Below are 20192 nucleotides of genomic sequence, written 5' to 3' on the forward strand. Positions count from 1 at the left end.
TTGTTTTGCTAATCAGTTTTGTACTATACCCTTTGTTTAAAATGTAATGACTTGAGCCAAAGATATTGGCATTTAACAGTAATTTTGTAAAATGATTGCAGATCATAAGCAGATTACATTGTTTTACATCAGGTGTTGTACTAGTGTTTTAAAAAACAACTGCTGAAGGAGGTTTTGAATATGTATCTTTCTAGCCAAAAAAAACTTAATTAGTTCAAATAGGCCCCATCATCCCCCTCTTCAAATGAGTAAGGCTTGTCTCTATTAATGTTTGTTTAATTTTAAAACAAGACTGGAACTTTCAACCCAGCTGTATATAAAAGAATTATTTTCAGCATTCTCATTACAAGAGCCCACTTCTTCAGGGTTAATAGAGCATGTTACATATTCAAAATGCTTCCTAGTCATTGCTCAACACATCCCATTCAAAGAATGTTGACATCATAGGAAGGTTTAGAGATGCAGAAAGTTAGCCACAGTAAGAGACTAGACTGAAGTGAGCACTCAAACAAACCTCATCTCTCGCTTACCTTGCTACATTATTTCCTTTTCCCCAGCCCTTCTCACCTCCACCACCCAAGAATCTACAGAGTTCTGAGCTCTCGGGGGCTGTCTGAGGAACGTCTCTTGGTATTTTGTCAGGAATTCGAGTCATTAGGCTCTTGCAGCTTCCCACTTACAAAGCAGGTCTTAAACTGTTATGGAAATAAGGATGGTCCTACCATACAACTTCCGGCGAGGGAAATGCCTTCACTTTCATAGAGAGCCGGTAAGACCGCTTGCCAGCTACGGTTTCAAGCACCTGCTGTTTTCGATGTTTCACAGTGATGAATGCTTTCTCTTTGAAAGGAGAAGTGATAAATACATTAGAAAAGAATAATTTCCATAAACAAAACCTTAGGGCCTCATTCAGGGAGGGTGTAATCAATGAGTAAAAAAACAGAGCTGAATTATGATAGAGCCTATCAATGAGCCCAAATGTTGATCATGAATAGGATACTTTAAAAGCACTGTAATTGGTGAACGCCACTCAAATCAAATGGTATCACGTCCTAGCAACATAAAACAGTGGCAGAGCAACAGAAAGTGAAACACCTTAAATATCTCTATCACAATAACAAAGAAGTGGGAAGATATTTCTAAAAATGTACCTGGCCACTATAAGCAAGGTGAGAAAAAGTTGCTCTGTACACCCTAAAACAACCAATTTGATATCACAAATCAACTGGAGAAAGACAAAAGGAAATAAAGGCTACTGATAGAATTGTTCCATAGTTTCTGCCCTCCACACTGTTTCCTTTTCAGCAATGGAAATAAGGTCTTTAAGCATTTTCTTTATAGAATTTGCATACTGAAATTAAGCAACAGCATTAGGATTCCTTGAGAGTAAAAGCAGGGATAAAATAGCATTAATTCTAAATGATTTAGCATACCATATTTTTATTTCTCTAATTCATGGTAGTACCTGAGAAATTTTTCTTAGATAATAAAGATAAAACTCATCATCTTTTTCTGTTTTGTTTATACAGAACACTAAGAATTTCATAAATATATTAGGTTCTAACCGAATTATTAGCCATAATAAACATCTAAAGAAAGGACTCTCTGTTCAATTCAAAAGTATTAAATGTAAAGAGTACTTAATGTGGTTTGCTTTTTGACAGGGGGAGGAGGGAACCATGGCCAAGCTGTATTCATTCATGATAATGTAACTCTTGGCCAACAGAAAACTGACTTATTTAGAGAACACAGACATCTACAATGATTAGAAAGCATAGCATGAGTTGGCAACGCTGAACTATGCTTACCATATATATGCACTGAGGTGTTAACAGATTTGAATGATGGTCCACTCCTTACACGACAAGTATAAAGTCCTTTGTCTTTGTTCTGCATTTTGTCAATAGTAAGAACACTGTAGAATATGTTGGCATGGGAATTGCTTTGGTCAATTCGTCGCCTTACGGAAGCTCTCTTATTTTTCTAGAAAGAAAATGTATAACAAGTGTAGCAGGAGTGAGTGTTCATGCTTAAAGTTATATAGGATTTTAACATTCTTAGATCATGACTTCGACAACAGCTTCTGTTTTATACTAAGAATCATGTCAAATCCACCTAGAGCGTAATGTTTGGAAACTACATCTGTGTCTAGAGGTGCTTCAAATATGTAGCATAGCAGGATTTATTTAGCACTTATTTTTCTTCAAATACACTTTCACATATACTATCTCAAGTGTTTGTCCCAACAACCTAATGAGATTGGCAGGCTGACTGCCCTTTTACTGATGAAAAAACTGAAGGAAGTGATACCCTGGCCCAAGTTGGCTAGGAACTGAAGTCGTTTGAGCATAAATCTAGTGTTCTTCCTCTGGCACACACACCTCTCTACACAGTAACCTGTTCCCTAGGCATAGATATCACACACAAACGTGGACAATCATAAGCCTTAGTTAGTGTCTGGCTTAATGACAGTGCTTCTCTCACCAAATCACCATGTGAGTTTCCTTTTTTGTCCCTACGAGATATGAAGGAAAATATAATGAGTCTTGGCTGTACTTACTAAGGTGGAATAATCCTATAGTTTCATTATTTCACTATTTGAACAGTGCTTGCCCATGTCGGCTAAATCACAGTAAATGGATCTTTAACCAAGACTTGGAAGGTGCTGTCCCAGGTTTGTCTCAGAGAAGATCAAGAATTAGCTTTAGGCTCCGCAATCTGACCTGGCCACAATGACAGTCCTGCTCACTGTTTTGAGAAGACAAGATCACATTGCCTTCTCCTTTTTTTTAAGCACTATATTTTATAACTAATAAGTTATTTCCACCTCTCAATCCTTCCCCGTAGTCATAGGGGGTGGAGGGGAGGAGCATGGAAAAAATGTCTTTGGGAGCTGTCCAGAACTGATTTTTGGGTCTTGAGCTTAGTTCTCCTCTGTGCCACGTTTAATACACTTCTACCCACCTGTCCTTTTACTTCCCCATTGGAACAGACAGACACATGTTGAGGCCATTTTCTTCATTCTCAGCAATAACCAGAGAGAAAAGTCAATTGCCACTATCAAAAGTCAGAGAACTAGTCCCCTAACATAACAGACTGAGGGAGCTTTCTGCAGCTCTATTTATACAGGTACTACTTCCTTTGCCAAGCTGAGTAACACTGGTATTGCTTCTGACTTGGGAAAGAACTCATCCTGTGTTTTAGAATTGCTTCACCCAGTACTGCAGCCACCAGCCACGTGTGGCTATTAAAATTAAATGAAATCAAAAATTCATTTCCTCAGTCACACTAGTCACATTTCAAGTGCTCATCTGCCATATGTGGCTAGTGGCACAGTACTGGAGCACAAATACAGGATATTTTCATCACAGAAAGTTCTGTTGGACAGTGCTATTTTAGAAGATTATTAGCATTTAATAGATGTGTTGTAGATACTCTTACTTACAGTAGCAATGCTAGCAGGATAAAAGTTTCTTCCCTCTTGGCACTTATGGAGAATATTTGATTTCTATTAAAACCCAGAAAATATTGCTACAAGCCATAGCATTTTTATTTAAATGAAACAATACCACTCCTAGAGAATAGTTTATGACTGATAAGTCCTTAATGTGTCCCTACAGGGCACTCGTTACACGTTTTTGTTGCTAAGTTATTCCATTTCCATGGCGAGAAATGTCGATGAAAAACAACACTAGCTTGAGGCTGATGCATTAATCTTTCATACATAATTTAATCATAAATTGACTTTGTAATTGGGCAATCTGAACGACATAACAAATGATTGTACTTGAGATATGCCGCATAAATCATGCTGACACACAAGAAATGGGGGCTAGAGCTACTGTCAAAATTTCCGTGACAGTTTATCATAGTTTCTCCATCTATACATTTTTAAAACAATTATTGTTTGCAAGGATGTTCGATTTGAATAAGGGAACCCAACGCAGGCTTCATTCTTCTCATTTTTCTGAAGGACAGAATTGCTCCCCTGACACTTAACAAATGGAATATTGGATGGCTGGGTTGTAATATCTTTTCCAAACATGCTCCAATCAGGTGCCTGACTGTCTGCCAGTATCTTAAATGAATGCGCTGACAGAGACAGCCTCCTGGAAAGTTGTTGTTGTTGTTACAAAAGGCAGTCCCTGCCTGGCATTTAGTGATAAATTTCTCTCTCATCTCTAAATCCTACAGAGTAGTTTCCAAGAATGAAACAATCCCTTTTTTTCCACCTAGAATCACGCAATAGAAATACCAGTCCACACTCTTCAAAACAAAACCCCCAGACATCAAAAGACAGTATCTATGCATATCACACTCATGAAATGCCAGGCAAAGAAAGCACTCAAACCAAACCCAAAGCTTCTTTATTGACTAACACTGCCACAGGAGTCAGGATTTTCTGATTTTCCCCATCTCGAAACCCCTGCGGGATTTCACTTGCTTAAAATACCGTCCTGCAGAAGAAATAGAAAAATGGGTCACTCACTTCATCAGGGTAACTCCAGGTCATTTGAACTCTCGTGTTCAAGGGAGTGGTAGCAGTACAATTGAGGACAAGAGTATGGCCTCTAAGTAATTTGACTGGCCGTGGTGTGCTTATTTGGACATCTATGATTGTATTGGCTGCAAGCATAAGAGAGAAATTTTTTAAAATTAAGATTTCATTACACAGATAAAAATACAGAGCACTTCGGCTTATGTTCATGCCTTTGAAGCATCACTTACTTTGTCGATGTGTGAGATAGTTTGTCTTATACAAATGCCCATTGACTGTTGCTTCACAGGTCAGAAGCCCTATTTCTTTGTACGTTGCATTTGATATGATGAAGCCCTTTCTACTGTCCCAGATTATGCGTTTTCCATCAGGGATCAAAGTGTCAAGTGGAAACTGAAAAGGAAGAGGCATGCATTAACAAGGTCCTATTAGCACTGGTTGGCAATACTGTTTCACCAGCAGTTTGTGAAAACATGATTTTTCATCTAAAATGAAAATAGTAAAACTTTGTAGTTTGCTTATAACAAACTAGGTTAAAAACTCTAGTTTGTTATAATTGGTTCTTGAGTTTTTTTGCATATAGCAAAAGATATTTGCATTATGATAAATTATAGTAATTATGATAATTTACTATCAGCCTTGGCAACAAGTGGCATCTACCCAGGATAGACCTAGTTGTCATGTCAGGCTTTCAGTTGGAGCCCATAACTCTTTGGCCTCCGGGAATCTTCATAATAAACTGGTCAGACACTCAATAGACAAACCAATTAAGAGGCCGGGCGTGGTGGCTCACGCCTGTAATTCCAGTACTTTGGGAGGCCGAGGTGGGCGGATCACCTGAGGTTAGCAGTTAGAGACCAGCCTGGCCAACATGGTGAAACCCCGTCTCTACTAGAAATACAAAAATTAGCTGGGCATTGTGGCAGGCGCCTGTAATCCCAGCCTCTCGGGAGGCTGAGGCAGGAGAATCGCTTGAACCCGGGAGGCAGAGGTTGCAGTGAGCTGAGATCACACCACTGCACTCCAGCCTGGGTGATAGAACGAGACTCTGTCTCAAAAACAGAGAGAGAAACCAATTAGCATTTTTTTTCTACTGGGGCTGCCAGATTATTCTCATTTGTTTTCATCATCCAGAGCTTTTAACAAGCCATAGTTTTTCCTCCCATTTTGCATAGTTTACTGAAGAAGTGGCTGTCTTCAAAAGAGTGTAAATAATTCCAGGTCCTCCAAGATTCATAACATTAACTTGGCACTCACTGGGGTTGTCATTCTGAGGATCCTGCTGTGTCACAAGGAAGGCATCAGCTCTGCCTCTGGAAAGGAAACTCCCAGAAGCTGAAGCTGCTGATGGTGAAGGCAGCCTTGGAGGCCAGACACTCTGCAATGAATGAAGTGCTCTCTAATGCTCAGAAGTATTCCCAAGCACAGTGAGTCCAAATAGAAGAAAATAATCCATGATCTGACTTTCTCCTTATGCCTTCTTCTGACATCAAGAATGTAACATTTAAAGACTACAAGATAAACACTCTGCCTTGGGATTAAACTTTATTTATAAAGGGTCATTGCTCCATAAAGTGGCCCAGCCAAATTCCCCTGATGCCAGGTTGCCAGCCCAATTTCAGTGGTGGTAGACTCCCAACTACCACTATTCCTTATTCCCAGTTGAAAAAGGGGGAAAAAAATCAAATTACCTTCCCCCAACAGATTATAAAGGAAATACCAAACAGCCACAAAGAAGCTCAAAACCTTTTCTATCGCCTTTTAAAAAGTACACCTGGCATCCCTCTCTCTATCCAGTTATCATTTATTTCTATTGCTTGCTGAAGGAGCTGATCTGGATTTGTGATCCTATGGCAGAGATTTCTAGTCCAGAAGCCACTAGTGCCTCTCTTCCAGGGACTATGCCTACATCGGAATGTATTACCGGTGTTCCTTGGGTTTGAAATTAATTACATCCTGTTTATGAAGAGCTGAAAGCAATTAAAGGATTCGCTTTCATGTTTCAGTAAATCAAGGTGCTACCTGTAAACTCAGGAATGCATTCGGTGGGAAAAAAAGAACCTTCTCTTCTAATTTAGTGCAAGCAAAGGAAAAACCCAGAAAAATTTAAGTCAGGGACTGAAATCTATGGTACTTTACAAATAAGTGAAAACAAGCATGTGCTGAATCTAAAAGAAAGGTTTGCTGACAGACGTCCTCGGTACAACTTAAAAATACACTAAAATTTCCTTCAAAGTGTTTCTCTTACTCTCATCTATCCATTACGGCTGTTAGTAGCATTCCATTGACAAAGTAACTTTACGTTTAGCTGACAAGATCTAAAGCAGTCAAAGACTGTAGCCCATCAGCTGTGGCCACCACCGCATGTGTAAGAATGAAGGCAGATGGGCAGGTGGATCTCAGCCTTGAAAGGAAGCCCTGGGCAGCAAGGCCTGTCTGCAGCTGACCATGGCTCCGACAAAGCAGGCATGTGAAAAGGAGAGGGAGGGGACAGAAAATTAGAAGAAAAGGGACAATAAGAGAAATGAAAGGGAAAGATAGTAACTTCATGTCAGCAGAAATACGTCATAGGTTAGAATATTTCCAGTATATATGTGCCAAACCAAAATCCCTGTGAAAATTTTACACTTCTCTTTCTCTCTTTTTAAATTGTGCACTCCAGATCTTAGGCAGAAAAAACAGTAAATAGATTCCCACCAGCCCCAGATTTTTATATGGGAATTTTGGAATGCTCCTGATGACCAGACAACCCATCTGCATTAGCGCTCCCATGAAAGAGAACGTTTCCCTCTCCACATGGTGTTTTCCATATTAATCATACAGCAATAATTATCTCAGACTAATGGGAGTAATGCCATGCTGTTGAAAACATGACTTGGTAATATACCAAGTACAGTATTGGGTATTAAACTGTTAAATAATGCTAAAGCTAACCCTTGAATAGGGCTGATCTTGTACTTAGATACTGTTCTAAGTGCTTTCCATATATCACCTGACTTAAGTTTTCTAACAGCAATGTGAGGTGCTACTACTGTCATTACCCCCTTCCTCAGATGGGGAGAGTGAGGTGGAGAGAGGTTTGATAACTCATTAGTTTGCCCAGTGACGAGCGCAGTATGTTCAGAGTGCAGGCAATGTGGCACCAGCCTCTGCTCTTAACCACCCTTGTCTTCCTCCTATATGAACTAGACCATTCAAGAAGGATGGCAGGAACACTGAATGAGAAGGCAAGGTATTGGCTCAAATGCCCAGTATGACCTGCGAAGTTCCTGACACTCGGGAAACCAGGGTGTTTTTATCTTGACCAACTGAGGAGTTCGACTCCTCTGGCATTTCCAGCTCTGCTGTATAATGACTTTCTATTTCCTGGCGATGGCACACAAATGTAATGGAGGCCAAAACCTGTCTCTGATGGACTACGTTGAAGGCCTACGTGAGTAACAACCCAGGAGAGTGAATGCAAGGAAAGAGGATAAGGAGACTCCTCCACCACATTTCAGGACTCAGGGTTGATGGGTGAGACTGAACATCATTCTCTGAACTTTTCCAGCCTAACTGCCACAGCTACCAGCACCAAACACTTCCTGAGTGCCTGCTCTGTGATGCACTGTGCGAGGTGCTGCTCTGGGGCGGACTTGACTTTCTCTCTTAAAGTTCTAAGCTCTCAGAACTTAGCACAGTTTTCCATTTGGGGAGCTTTTATCCAGTTCTGAGTCCTGGTATACTCCTAACTCTTACTGCTGATTAATTAGCTAGAATGTCATAGGTTTAGTTTTTGTCTTTATTAGATTCTACCCTAAATCTTTTACCTTTCCGTATGTACAATTTACAATATAGTATGAAGAAAAGTTTCACGTATGGCCTTCTTTCCTCCCTTTTTCCCTAAGAGATGAAGTTTGGGTGCTCAGCAGGAGACAGGCCTTTTATCACAAGGAACTTGCCAATTCAAACCAAACGTGCTGGCTCCTTATGCTTGAAGCCAGAACATATCAATGCCTGGAGAACTGGGCACCCTGCTGACATTCTGTCTTCTCTGCAGTAATCTGGATAATCCACTCTCTGCAAAGTTATTAATTTGCGTAAGCAGCAGAATTGAATTTTCTCACATTTGCACACAGTTGGGTTTGTGGCAATACATAACATTTTTCACGATTTCAGTTCTTTCATTATTCACATCGATTTATGCTTAAGACACCATCATTTTATTCTATTTAACCACATGCATGGACATAACTTCTAGCACTATTCCTTATAGTAAAAGGATGTTATAGGAAAGTCCACTGAGAAGCCCAGATGTCTGTAAGGAAATTATTCCAGAAAGATAAAACGAGTAAAACTTCATTATGCTTATTTGCAGTGAAAGTATGCTGAGAATAGCGGTGTTCAAATTTACCTTTTTTAAAGTAACAGTGATGTTAGGTGACGTAACCCGGCAGGGAATGACGAGCTCCCTTCCTTCAGTCATATGTATAATTTCGGGGATTTCACTGTACATCTCTACGAAAGGTCTACCTGTATCTGAATGAGAAGAAAATGAAAAAATATATATATATAAATGATTGACATGCAAGCATCTAGACACTGTAGCTAGTGGGGTAAGGTAGGCATTGCCACAGTCACGTCATTCTCCCTTAATGTAATCCATACATTCACATCTTTGTCTCTGAATTTGGCCCTCTGTGTTTCTACCCAGAAAAAGAAAGCTTCCCTAATAAAACCTAATTTCATATCTGTTGTTGGCCTCTGATCAGATTGCCCCAATACCTTAATATGCTATGTGGTATGGGGGGACCACTGTGGGAAAAAGCCTAAAAGTGCAGTAGGAGAGAAAGGAGAAAATTCTGCATAGACTTCTCACCACAGCTATGCTAAGTGCCTCAGGAAGCGCCCTCCAGAGCCTTTGTAAGTGCTCAAAGGGCATAGATGCAGTGGCGAAGGTCAACTCTCTTTGGAGAATTCAAGGTGATGCAGAAGTCTAGCAAGTTGAGGAGAGGATTATCATTTGAATGACAGAAGCATGACTTAAAGGTTTTCTAGACCTTTCCTCGGAGGCTAATAATAATGAATGAGAAGGTCTGAGCTGCTTAGGGGGAGGCGGACAGGCCGGAGAAGCTGTGTTGAATGCTGCATTTATTTCATATGTATATTAGGCTTATTTCTTTAGTATGCGCTACTTACCTGCTAATAGCAAAGTCTGTGCAAGTGCCTGCAGAGAAGTCTGGAAAAGACTTTAAGCACCAATACTTCCTTAAAAAGCGTGGCATTTGGCCAGTCTCAGAGGCAAGGAGGATTCAAACACCTGTTCAGCTTCCCTGTAACTCCTCAGGGAACCAGAATGAGTCCAAGATCCTTTTAGAAACATTCTCAGTCTACCCTGCCCTTGCCCTCAGGAATCTATTGACATCCTCAGGCAACGATCTCTTCGGGAGTCATTGTGTTCTGATCGTCCCCCATTTGCTCCAGCCTTATATACTAAATGGAAAGAAGTCCTGTGTGAACTCTCTCCATTTGGACCTGAAAGAACCAACCAGGCCCCCACCTGCTTGCTGGTCCTGCCTCAGGTTTGTGGATTACGAAGCTAATTCGGGATGCTGAATGGAGAAGGAATTGGAGAGAAACAAAAGCAGTAAGCAGGCAATGGTTGCCCAGACTAGATGGTGGCTACAGTGATCATTATGGTAGAACTGTGTCCCCACCAAAATGATATGCTGAAGTCCTAACCCCCCTGTACTTCTGAATGTAACCTCATTTGAAAACAGGATTGTTGCCAATGTAATTGCTTAAGCTAAGTAAGGGAGGGCTCCTCATCCAATGTGATTAGCATCCTTATAAGAAGGCAGTCATGTGAAGACCGACAGGGTGTGCAGACTCGCACTATGTGCAGATGGAGGCAGAGACGGGTGTGATGCAGCAGCAAGCCAAAGAATGCTAAGGATTGTGGGCAACCACCAGCATGTAGGAAGAGGCGAGGGAGGGTTCTCCTGCAGGTTTCAGAAGGGGCATGGCCCAGATGATTTGATTTGAAACTTAGAGTTTCCAGAACTGTGAGATAATACATTTCTGTAGTTTTAAGCCAAAAAAGAAAAAAAAGTGGGCCATTGCTGTAGCCTGCTGAAGATGGGATAGTTTTCTGCACAGCAATGTGGAATGGAGGCACAGATGTGAGCTCTAGAGAGACCCTTTCACCACAGCCCATCTTGTGTGGTCCCTGGCACCTATAGGTTAATTATTCCCGCTCATCCTCCGGGAAGCCTTGCTAGCCCCCTTCCTTCCTGCACCCTTCTCCACCCTAGCCCACCTTAGGGACTTTCCCAGTGTTCCCATTGATTCTGTTACAACACGGTCCACAGAACCAGCAGTTTTTTTCTCTGGGTACTCCTTGGATGCTACATTCCTAGAGATGAGGAAATGGATTGTATTCATGTCCATCTCATGTGTACTGAATGAATGAGTGAACGGGTATCCAACCCTGTCCTTTTACAGATGAGAAAAGAGGCACAAACAGGTGAAATGAGTTGTCTAGATGGGCATAGCCAGGCCTGTAGGCCAGTTACTTCTGCCTCCAATCTAGAGCCCCTTCCCAGGCGGCACCCTGAAGGCTGAACCTCTGGCTACCTTCTCTTGAAGGCCCCCATAGAAAGGGCTGCCAGCAGGTGACAATGGTTTTTCAGAGATGAAGGCTGATTTCCACACATTCAGTGGGAAAGTAAGTGCCTCATGGTAGTGTATAGTGTTGGAGAAATTCTGAAAAAGGGCTGATCACCAAGGCATGGGGTCTGAGAGCAGGCTTTGGGGCAGGCTTTGAGTCGGAGGGAGGTGGTTCAGAGTACGCCTCAAAGCCTGGGTTTAATCCTCGCTGTGGTCCTGCGTAACTGTGAGACCTTGGGGAAATCATTATACCCTCTGTGCCTCATTTGTAAAATCTATGTGAAAGGGCTATGATGAGGATTACATGAATTAATATATGTAAAGCACTTAGAATGATGCCTGGCAAATAGTTAGCTGTTAATTTTCTTATTATTATTATGACTCATTTGAACTTATGAACAAAGTGTTAGAGTTGGCAGTTAGGCAGACATGAGTGGGACAGGAGAGTGCCCCTCCTCCCAAGAATGTCAGGTGACCATCAGGTGATGGTCAGGTGGTTATTAAACTGTCTTGCTAAAATAATAATTAGTCACAGCTGGCACGAGAGACAGTCTCCCAACAGATAGAAAACACCTGAAGCTGGTGATCAGCAGCTTCCTGATAAGATCTCAGAAGTTGGGGGAGCAGGCTCAAGCATGCACACTCAAAGGCAAAATGGCACAGTTTAACCGGTATATGACTTTCCTCTGTGAATGCTCAACTGGTAAGGGAAAAACACCTCAAGTGAGCACAAACACAACTTCAGTAAACACAGTGCGCATGTGGCTCCTCCCAGGTGCTGGCAGGCCACTGTGCATGTGGACAGCCCATCCCAAAGGAAAAATCAGGGGAAAATAAACACAAACCCTTGAATCTCTCCAGTTGCCTGCTTGGCCCTCTGCCAAGTGTAGTTTGCTTCCTCTCATTCCTGCTCTAAAACTGTTTAATAAACTCTCGCTCCTGCTCTAAAATTTGCCTCAGTCTCTCCCTCTGCCTTACACCTACTAATGCCCTTGGCTGAATTCTTTCCTCCAAGGAGGCAAGGATCAAGTTGCTGTAGACCCATACAGATTCGCTGCTGGTACCAGTAGGTAGATATGAAAATCACAAATTATACTCATCATCTTAACTATCAAAAATATAAATATATATTGATATAGTGGCATAGGAAAAAGGATTGGAAACAAACATACTAAAATTTTAAGAGCCAAGTGCAGTGGCTCACACCTGTAGTCTCAGCACTTTGGGAGGCTGAGGCAGGAGGATCATTTGAGGCCAAGAGTTTGAGACCAGCCTGGGCAACATAGCAAGATCCCTTCTCTGCCCAAAAAAAGTTAAAAATGATTATCTTTGGGTGTTGGCTTTATGGATTATTGTTGTTCTTATTTACCTTCTTCTATATTTGTCCGTCTTTCTAGAATGATCATGCATTATTTTATAGTAATATTTTTAATTATTAAAGTTAAAACTCAAATGATAAAGCTCCATCCATTTTTGCTTAAGGAAAACTATAAATTTTGCATTTGATTTACCTGAGTTTCATCCTCTATAATAGAATGAGACATTAACTGTCACAGTTAATAAACTTATGTGTTTATTAGGAAATCTCAGTGGGTGTAGTAACATATGCAGAGAGAAAAAGTTAATCAGATAGACACAAGGATTTCTTATCAGAATTAAATTCTTCCTTTAAATAAAGTTGCTGAGCTAGACATTCAGCCATGGACTATTGGGATTTGATCATTCCTTTCCTTCCTCTTGTGAGTCTATATTTTTGTCTCTTTTGTGCATCCCAAGGTAAACACAAACACTAAGAAATGGTTTAATTCATTTAACTAAATTGTAAATCCTTCATATTTAATTTACTGTCTCCTTAAGCAACTGTTTTCAACAAAGGACACTGGCACAAAAAGTTCCTACAGGAGATAATAAAATCAGTGTAGTCATTTCTAGACTAATGAATACCAATCCCAAATGAAAATAGAAAAGGTTAATTCAACATATCTTTGAATTTCTTCTTTCCCTTTGGTACTGTGGATTCCCCAAAAACTTAAATTTTACTACAGCTATTGGCCTTTAAAAGCCAATACCAATTTCAGCACTGGGTCCACTGAAATTCTATCCAAAGATATCAGAACTTCAGTGATTTGTGTCCCTCCAAACACTATGCAAAACACATTATTTGTGTGACAGTCAAAAGTGGCATTATAAATCCACTGTGTTTGCAAATGAGCATATGACTGTAGATACACACACACACACACACACACACACACACGAACAATACTCTCTGGGCTTATTAATAGTATATTTCCTCTGCAATTTACTTCAAGGAAGGGCTAAGAATGAATTTGCCTGACATATAATAATACAAACATATTTTGTTTTGTAGGACCATAGATATAGAAGAGGTCACGGTTCCATTAATATCACCAGTAAAACCACTTACTACTCCCGTAGGACACATCTGTCTTTGTCACAAAATTAAAAATGACTTCCAATCCCAGCCAGCACTGCAGAGTGATTTCCTGAGACCAAATTGGCTGGTTGTTGAAAGAGTGAGGAAGAGCTGCTCCAAAGACTGCCGGTGTACTGGCAGCTCAGACACACTGTCACCAGGGACTCATGCCAACACTCAGTTAGGTGGAGGTCACACTGCCCTCACCTCTCTGAACTCTTAGAGCTCAAAGCAGTGACAGGAAACTGGCATAGAATATGAGGTTTTCTCACCCACTGGGAGTATCTGGGCTGTCATCTATCCTTCAGGACAACAAGTGGGCTCAGACACAGAGAAAGATCAAACAGGGACCCTTGCTCAGAATGGAACGATGTCTATTTTTTAAATATGTTTTTTCCTTTTGAAATCTGTAATCATGCTGGCACATTGAAGCGTACAGACATAGTGGCCCCTGCATGTTATCCTCAATTGATTCCATTTCCAACTGGCATCACCTGGGAGCTCTGCTGTGTTCAGAGCAAGTAAACAATGTTCAAAATTTAGGACTTCTGACTTGAAGAGGAGTTCAAGAGTAAACACATTGTTTTCTAGCACATGTACATATTTATGGTTTTTACAAAGTTTTTCCTGGTTGCTTTTCTTTTAATTGCATTTTTATCCTGGTCATGAGGACATCTAGTCATTTTAAAGGAAGGTATGATTTTCATTTACTGAAGATGAAGGGGAGAGGATAAAAAATGAATTAACCAATCCCATGAAAAGGGTTCTATCTAGACATAAGAGTTTTCACATCGTACAGATCTTCATATTGTGGACCGTAGGTAATACTCAAGGAGAATGTACTGATTGGTAAAATATTTTATTTGAAATACGAGCAAGAAAAGAAAACAGGCAGGTTCTTCCATGACTTACAGTGCCTATCAAAGCCACTGACAACTCAAAACAGAGCTTTGGAGCAACCACAAGAAAGTTGGAGTAGTTATACTAACATCAGACAAAATACACTTTTAAATAAGAAATTATTAGTGAGGAAATGGTTAGTGAAGATAGACAGGGGTGTTTGATAATATTAAGAGGGTCAATCCTTGAGGAAGATATAACAATTAAAAACATATATGTACCTAATAACAGAGCACTAACACACAGGAAGCAAAACCTGACAGAATCAAAGGGAGAAATAGACAGTTCAACAATAACAGGTGAAGATTTCAATACCCCACTTTCAATAGTAGATAGTGGGCTAGGCATAGTGGCTCATGCCTGTAATCCCAGCACTTTGGGAGACCAAGGCAGGTGGATCACTTGAGGTCAGGAATTCAAGACCAGCCTGGTCAACATGGCGAAACCCCATCTCCACTAAAAATACACAAATTAGCCAGTGTGGTGATGCATGCCTGAAGTCTCAGCTACTCGGGAGGCTGAGGCAGGAGACTGGCTCGAACCCAGGAGGCAGATGTTGCAGTGAGCTGAGATCACACCACTGCACTCCAGCCTGGGCGACACAGCAAGACTCCACTTCAAAAAAAAAGTGGATAGAAGAACTGAACAGAAGATTTTAAAAAGCTAGTAGAACACCAGAACAACACGACTAACCAACTATACCCAACGACATCTATAGAACACTTCACCCATCACAGCAGGGTATATATTTTCCTCAAGTGCACATGAAACATTCTCCAAGATAGACAATATGCTAGACCATAAAACAAACCTCAATAAATTTAAAAGGATAGAAATAATACAAAGTATGTTGTCTGAATACAGTGGAATGCAATTAAAAATCAATAACAGAAATAAATTTGAAAAATTCACAAATATGTGGAAATTGACACATTCCTAAATAATCAATGGGTCAAAGAAGAAATTTAAAAAGAAATTAGAGAATACTTTGGTATGAATGTAAATGAAGACACAGCATACTAAAATTTATGGGATGAAGCTAAAACAGTGTTTAGAGGGGAATTTATAGCTATAAATGCTTATATTGATAAAGAAGAAACATCTCAAATCAATAACCTAAACTTCCACCTTAGAACATTGAGTAAAGAACAGAAAACTAAACCTAGAGAAAGCATAAGGGAGAAAATAATAAAGATTATAGTAGAAATTAAAGAGAATGCAAAACAACATAATAAATTAGTTTCATTAATTTTCTAAACCAAAAGCTGGTTCTTTGAAAAGACAAACACAACTAATAAACCTTAAGCCAGACAAGCCAAGAAAAAAAGAGACAAGACTCAAATTACTAGATTCAGAAATGAAACAGGGCCAGGTGTAGTGGCTCATGCCCGTAATCCCAGCACTTTGGGAGGCTGAGATGGGTGGATTATCTGAGGCAAGGGTTCAAGACCAGCCTGGCCAACATGGTGAAAACCCATCTCTACTAAAAATACAAAAATTAGCCAGGCATGATGGTGGACTCCTGTAATCCCAGCTACTCAGGAGGCTAAGGCAGGAGAATCGCTTGAACCCAGGTGGCAGAGGTTGCAGGAGCCGAGATCGTGCCACTGCACTCCAGCCTGGCTGACAGAGCTAGACTAAAAAGAAATGAAACAGTGGACATTACTATTAAAATTATAAATTAAAAAGCATTATGAAGGAATATTATAATTATATGCCATTACATTAGATCACAGATGAAATGGATAAATGCCTGGAAAGACACAAACTACTGAAACAAGCTCAACAAGAATTAGACAACCCAAGTAGACTTTTAACAAGAGGTTGAATTGTAACAACAACAACAACAAACTGCTCAAGAGGGAAAGTCAGGGCCCAGATGGCAAGTCAATTCTATCAAACATAAAGAACTAATACCAATTTTTCACAAATTTTCCAAAAAATAGAAGAGAAGAGAAAACTTTCCAACTCATTCTAGGAGGCTAGTTTTACTCTGATATCAAAATCAAAGACATCACAAGAAAATTACAAACCAATATCTATTACGAATATAGCTGCAAAAAAACTCAATAAAGTACTAGCAAACTGAATTCAGAAACATATAAAAAGAATTATATACAATGCCCAAGTGAGAATTTTTTCAGGAATGCAAGATTGGTTTAACATCCAAAAACCAATGTAATTACTATATCATGTCAATAGAATAAAAATCAAAACCCACATGATTATCTTAAAATGGCAGAAGAAGGATTTGACAAAAATCCAAGTTCCTTTCGTGATGAAAACACTCAGGAAAATGGGAATTGCATTGAATTTCCTCAACGTAATAAATGGCATCTAGAAAAAAACGTACATCTAACATCATATTTAATGGTGAAACACTGGAAGTTTCCCCCTAAGATCAGGAATAAGACATCGTTGTCCACCCTCACCGCTTCTATTCAATAGTGTACTAGAGGTTCCAGACAGAGCAATCGGGCAAGAAAAATAAATCCAGATTGGGAAGATCAAAATGGTACAGATATTTTGGAAAACAGTCTCTGTTTTCAGATGACATGATCTTACAAAATGCTAAGGAATCCACTAAAAAACTACTAGAGTTAATAAATGAGTTCAGCAAGATTGCAGGATACAATGTACAAAATGAATTATATTCCTATACATTTGCAATGAACAATCTGAATGTGAAATTAAGAAAACAATTCCATTTATAACAGCATCAAAAAGAATAAAGTGTTTAGGAATATATTTAACAAAAGAAATGTACAACTTATACTTTGAAAACTATAAGACATTGTGGAAAGAAATTAAAGAAGATCTACTAAGTGGGAAACATCTCATGTTCATGGATTAGAAGACTAATATTGTTAAGATGTTAATGTCCCCCAAATTGATCTACAGATTAAATGCAATAACTGTAAGAATCCCAGATGACTTCACAGAAATTGACAAGGTGATTCTAAAATTCATATGAAATTACAAGAGACCCAGAATAGACAAAACAATCTTGAAAAGCAAAAACAATCTTAGAAGACTGCACTCCACATTTCTTGATTTCAAATGAAAACTACAATGATCAAGACAGTGTGGTGCTGGCACAATGGATCAGTGGAATAGAATTGAGACTCCAGAGATAAACCCATGTGTCTATGGCCACTTGATTTTCAAGGAGACCATTCAGTGGGGAAAGAATAATCTTTTCAACAAATGTTGCTGGAACAGCTCCACATGCAAAAGAATGGAGTTGTACTCTTATATCACACCATATACAATATTAACCAAAAATTGCTAACTATAAAAAATATATATTTTATAGTTATATAATATATAATGTATTATATATTTTATATATATTTGCAAAAGGGTCTCACTTTGTCTAGGCTGAAGTGCAGTGGCAGGACCATGGCTCACTGCAGCTTCAACATCCCAGGCGCAAGTGATACCGCCACCTCAGCCTCCTGAGGAGCTCAGACTATAGGAATGTGCCACCACACCCAGCTAATTTTTTTAAAAAAATTTTTTTGTAGAGATAACGGTTTCACTATGTTGCCAGGGCTGGTCTCAAACTCCTGGGCTCAAGCAGTCCTCCTGCCCCGGTCTCCCAAAGTGCTGAGATTGCAGGCATGAGCCACCACACCTGGCCTAATACAATATTCTTAGAAGAAACCAGAGGTAAATCTTCATGATCTCAAATATGGCATTGGATTCTTATATATGATACCAAAAGGACAAGCAACACAAGAAAAAATAAACTGAACTTTATCAAAATTTAAAACTTGCATGCTTCAAAGAATACTGTGTAGAAAGTGAAAAGGTAACCCAGAGAATGGGAGAAAACATTTGCAAATTATATATCTCATAAGGGACTTAAATCTGGAATGTATAAAGTATATTTTTATATGTCTCAAATATATTTTTAAAATCTACATATATAACCTATAAACTTATATGTTTAGAATACATAAAAATCTAGATATATTATGTATCTATATATTATATCTCTAGAACATATAAAATATATTATAATATACAATTTTATGAAATAATAAAAAGTTGAAGAACTCTTACAACTCAATAATAAAGACAAGCTAATTAAAAATGGGAAAAGGATCTGAACTGACATTTACCCAAAGAAGATAAACAAGCAGGGAATAAACACATGAAAAGATACTTAACATCATAAGCCATCATGGAAATACCAATCAAAACCACAATGAGATTTACTGCATACCCACTAAAATGGCTATAATAAAAAAGACATAATTACAAGTGTTGGCAAGGATGTGGAGCAACTGGAACTCTCATCCACTGCTGGTGGGAATGTGAAGTAGTGCGCCCACTTTGGAAAGCAGTCTGGCAGTTCCTCAAATTGTTAAACATAGAGTTACCAGATGACCCAGCAATTCCACCCCTAGGTATCTACCCAACTGAATGAAAACTTGTGTCCACACAAAAGCTTGTACACAAATGTTTACTGTAGCACTATTCATAATAGGCAAAAGGTGGAAGCAACTCAAATGCCCATCAGTTGATTGATGGATAGCTAAAATGTGATATGTCCATACAATGGAATATTATTCAGAAATAGAAAGAAATCAAGTGCTGATACATGCATGATACATGAAAGAACCTCAAAAATATTATGCTGAGTGAAAGAAATTAGTCACAAAAGACTACAAATTATGTATTCTATTTATATAAAATATCCATGAGACAAATCTATGGGAACAGAAAGTAGATAAGTGGTTGTTTAGGGCTGGGGGGATAAGGGGTGATAGCTAAAGGCTATGGAGTTTATTTTGAGACAATGACATGTTCTAAAATTGACTGTGATCATGATGGTTGCATATATCTGTTAATATGCTACAAACCACTGAATCATCATTTTAAATGGGTGTGGTATATAAATTATGTCTCAATAAAACTTATTTTGAATTAAAACAGAGGTTTAGTCTCTTTCTTAGAAATGATGATCCACTGTTTCCTGAGCTGGCTGAGCTGGAATGGTTCCCAGAGATCTCCCAGGGTAAACTCCTCACCTTATGAGTCTTTGCAGCATTTCTCTCCCATTCCCCTCCTGCATCCAGTTTAGGCCACTCACAAAAAATAAAATTTTCCCCTGTGGTAGAACCATCATGATTTAAATATGTCTTTCAAGGTTGGGTGCGATGGCTCACACTTGTAATTCCAGCACTTTGGGAGCCCAAGACAGAAGCATTGCTTGAGGCTAGGAGTTTGAGATCAGCCTGGGCAACATAGTGAGACCCCATGTCTACAAAAAAATTTTAAAAATTAGCTGGGCATGGTGGTACACACCTATAGTCCCAGCTACTCTGGAGGCTAAGATAGGAGGATCAATCGAAGCCCAGGAATTCAAGGCTGCAGTGTCACTGCACTCTGGCCTGGGCGACAGAGCAAGACCCTGTCTCTAAGAAAAAAAAAATGTCCTTCAGTTCCTTGTTGGCAGCCCCTGGTGGGCAGGTGGCATAATGAAACATCTCTGCCTTCACATAGATGGGAATACTTGCCTGGTGTGTGTGGGTATTATAATCCACATGGAATGTGCAATTTAATATCTCCTAGTAAGCTATCCTGATTATCCAAATGAATATCATAAAAACCTCAACTATAATTTATCAGCTAAAAATATAACAACGGTCGCCACTATTGGTGGATTCATACACAAATTCAAAGGTGATAAAAAATCTC

The 20192-nt window shown here is 39.4% G+C and overlaps 1 protein-coding gene across 5 annotated transcripts in view; it reads right to left on the reverse strand.

The window, feature by feature from the left end:
* Positions 1–20192, reverse strand: part of FLT1 (fms related receptor tyrosine kinase 1) — a 194464-nt gene that overhangs the window by 128884 nt on the left and 45388 nt on the right. For all 5 annotated transcript variants that reach the window (XM_031001276.3, XM_019039817.4, XM_055359731.2 and 2 more), the window contains exons 4-8: positions 8892–9016; positions 4729–4891; positions 4490–4626; positions 1809–1983; positions 723–840 (exon numbers count right to left, since the gene is read on the reverse strand). In XM_031001276.3, the coding sequence (XP_030857136.1) occupies positions 723–840; positions 1809–1983; positions 4490–4626; positions 4729–4891; positions 8892–9016 (718 nt within the window). The remainder of the gene's footprint in view (positions 1–722; positions 841–1808; positions 1984–4489; positions 4627–4728; positions 4892–8891; positions 9017–20192) is intronic.

This window comes from Gorilla gorilla, chromosome 14 (assembly GCF_029281585.2).
Source record: "Gorilla gorilla gorilla isolate KB3781 chromosome 14, NHGRI_mGorGor1-v2.1_pri, whole genome shotgun sequence".
NCBI classification, from domain to species: Eukaryota; Metazoa; Chordata; class Mammalia; order Primates; family Hominidae; genus Gorilla; species Gorilla gorilla.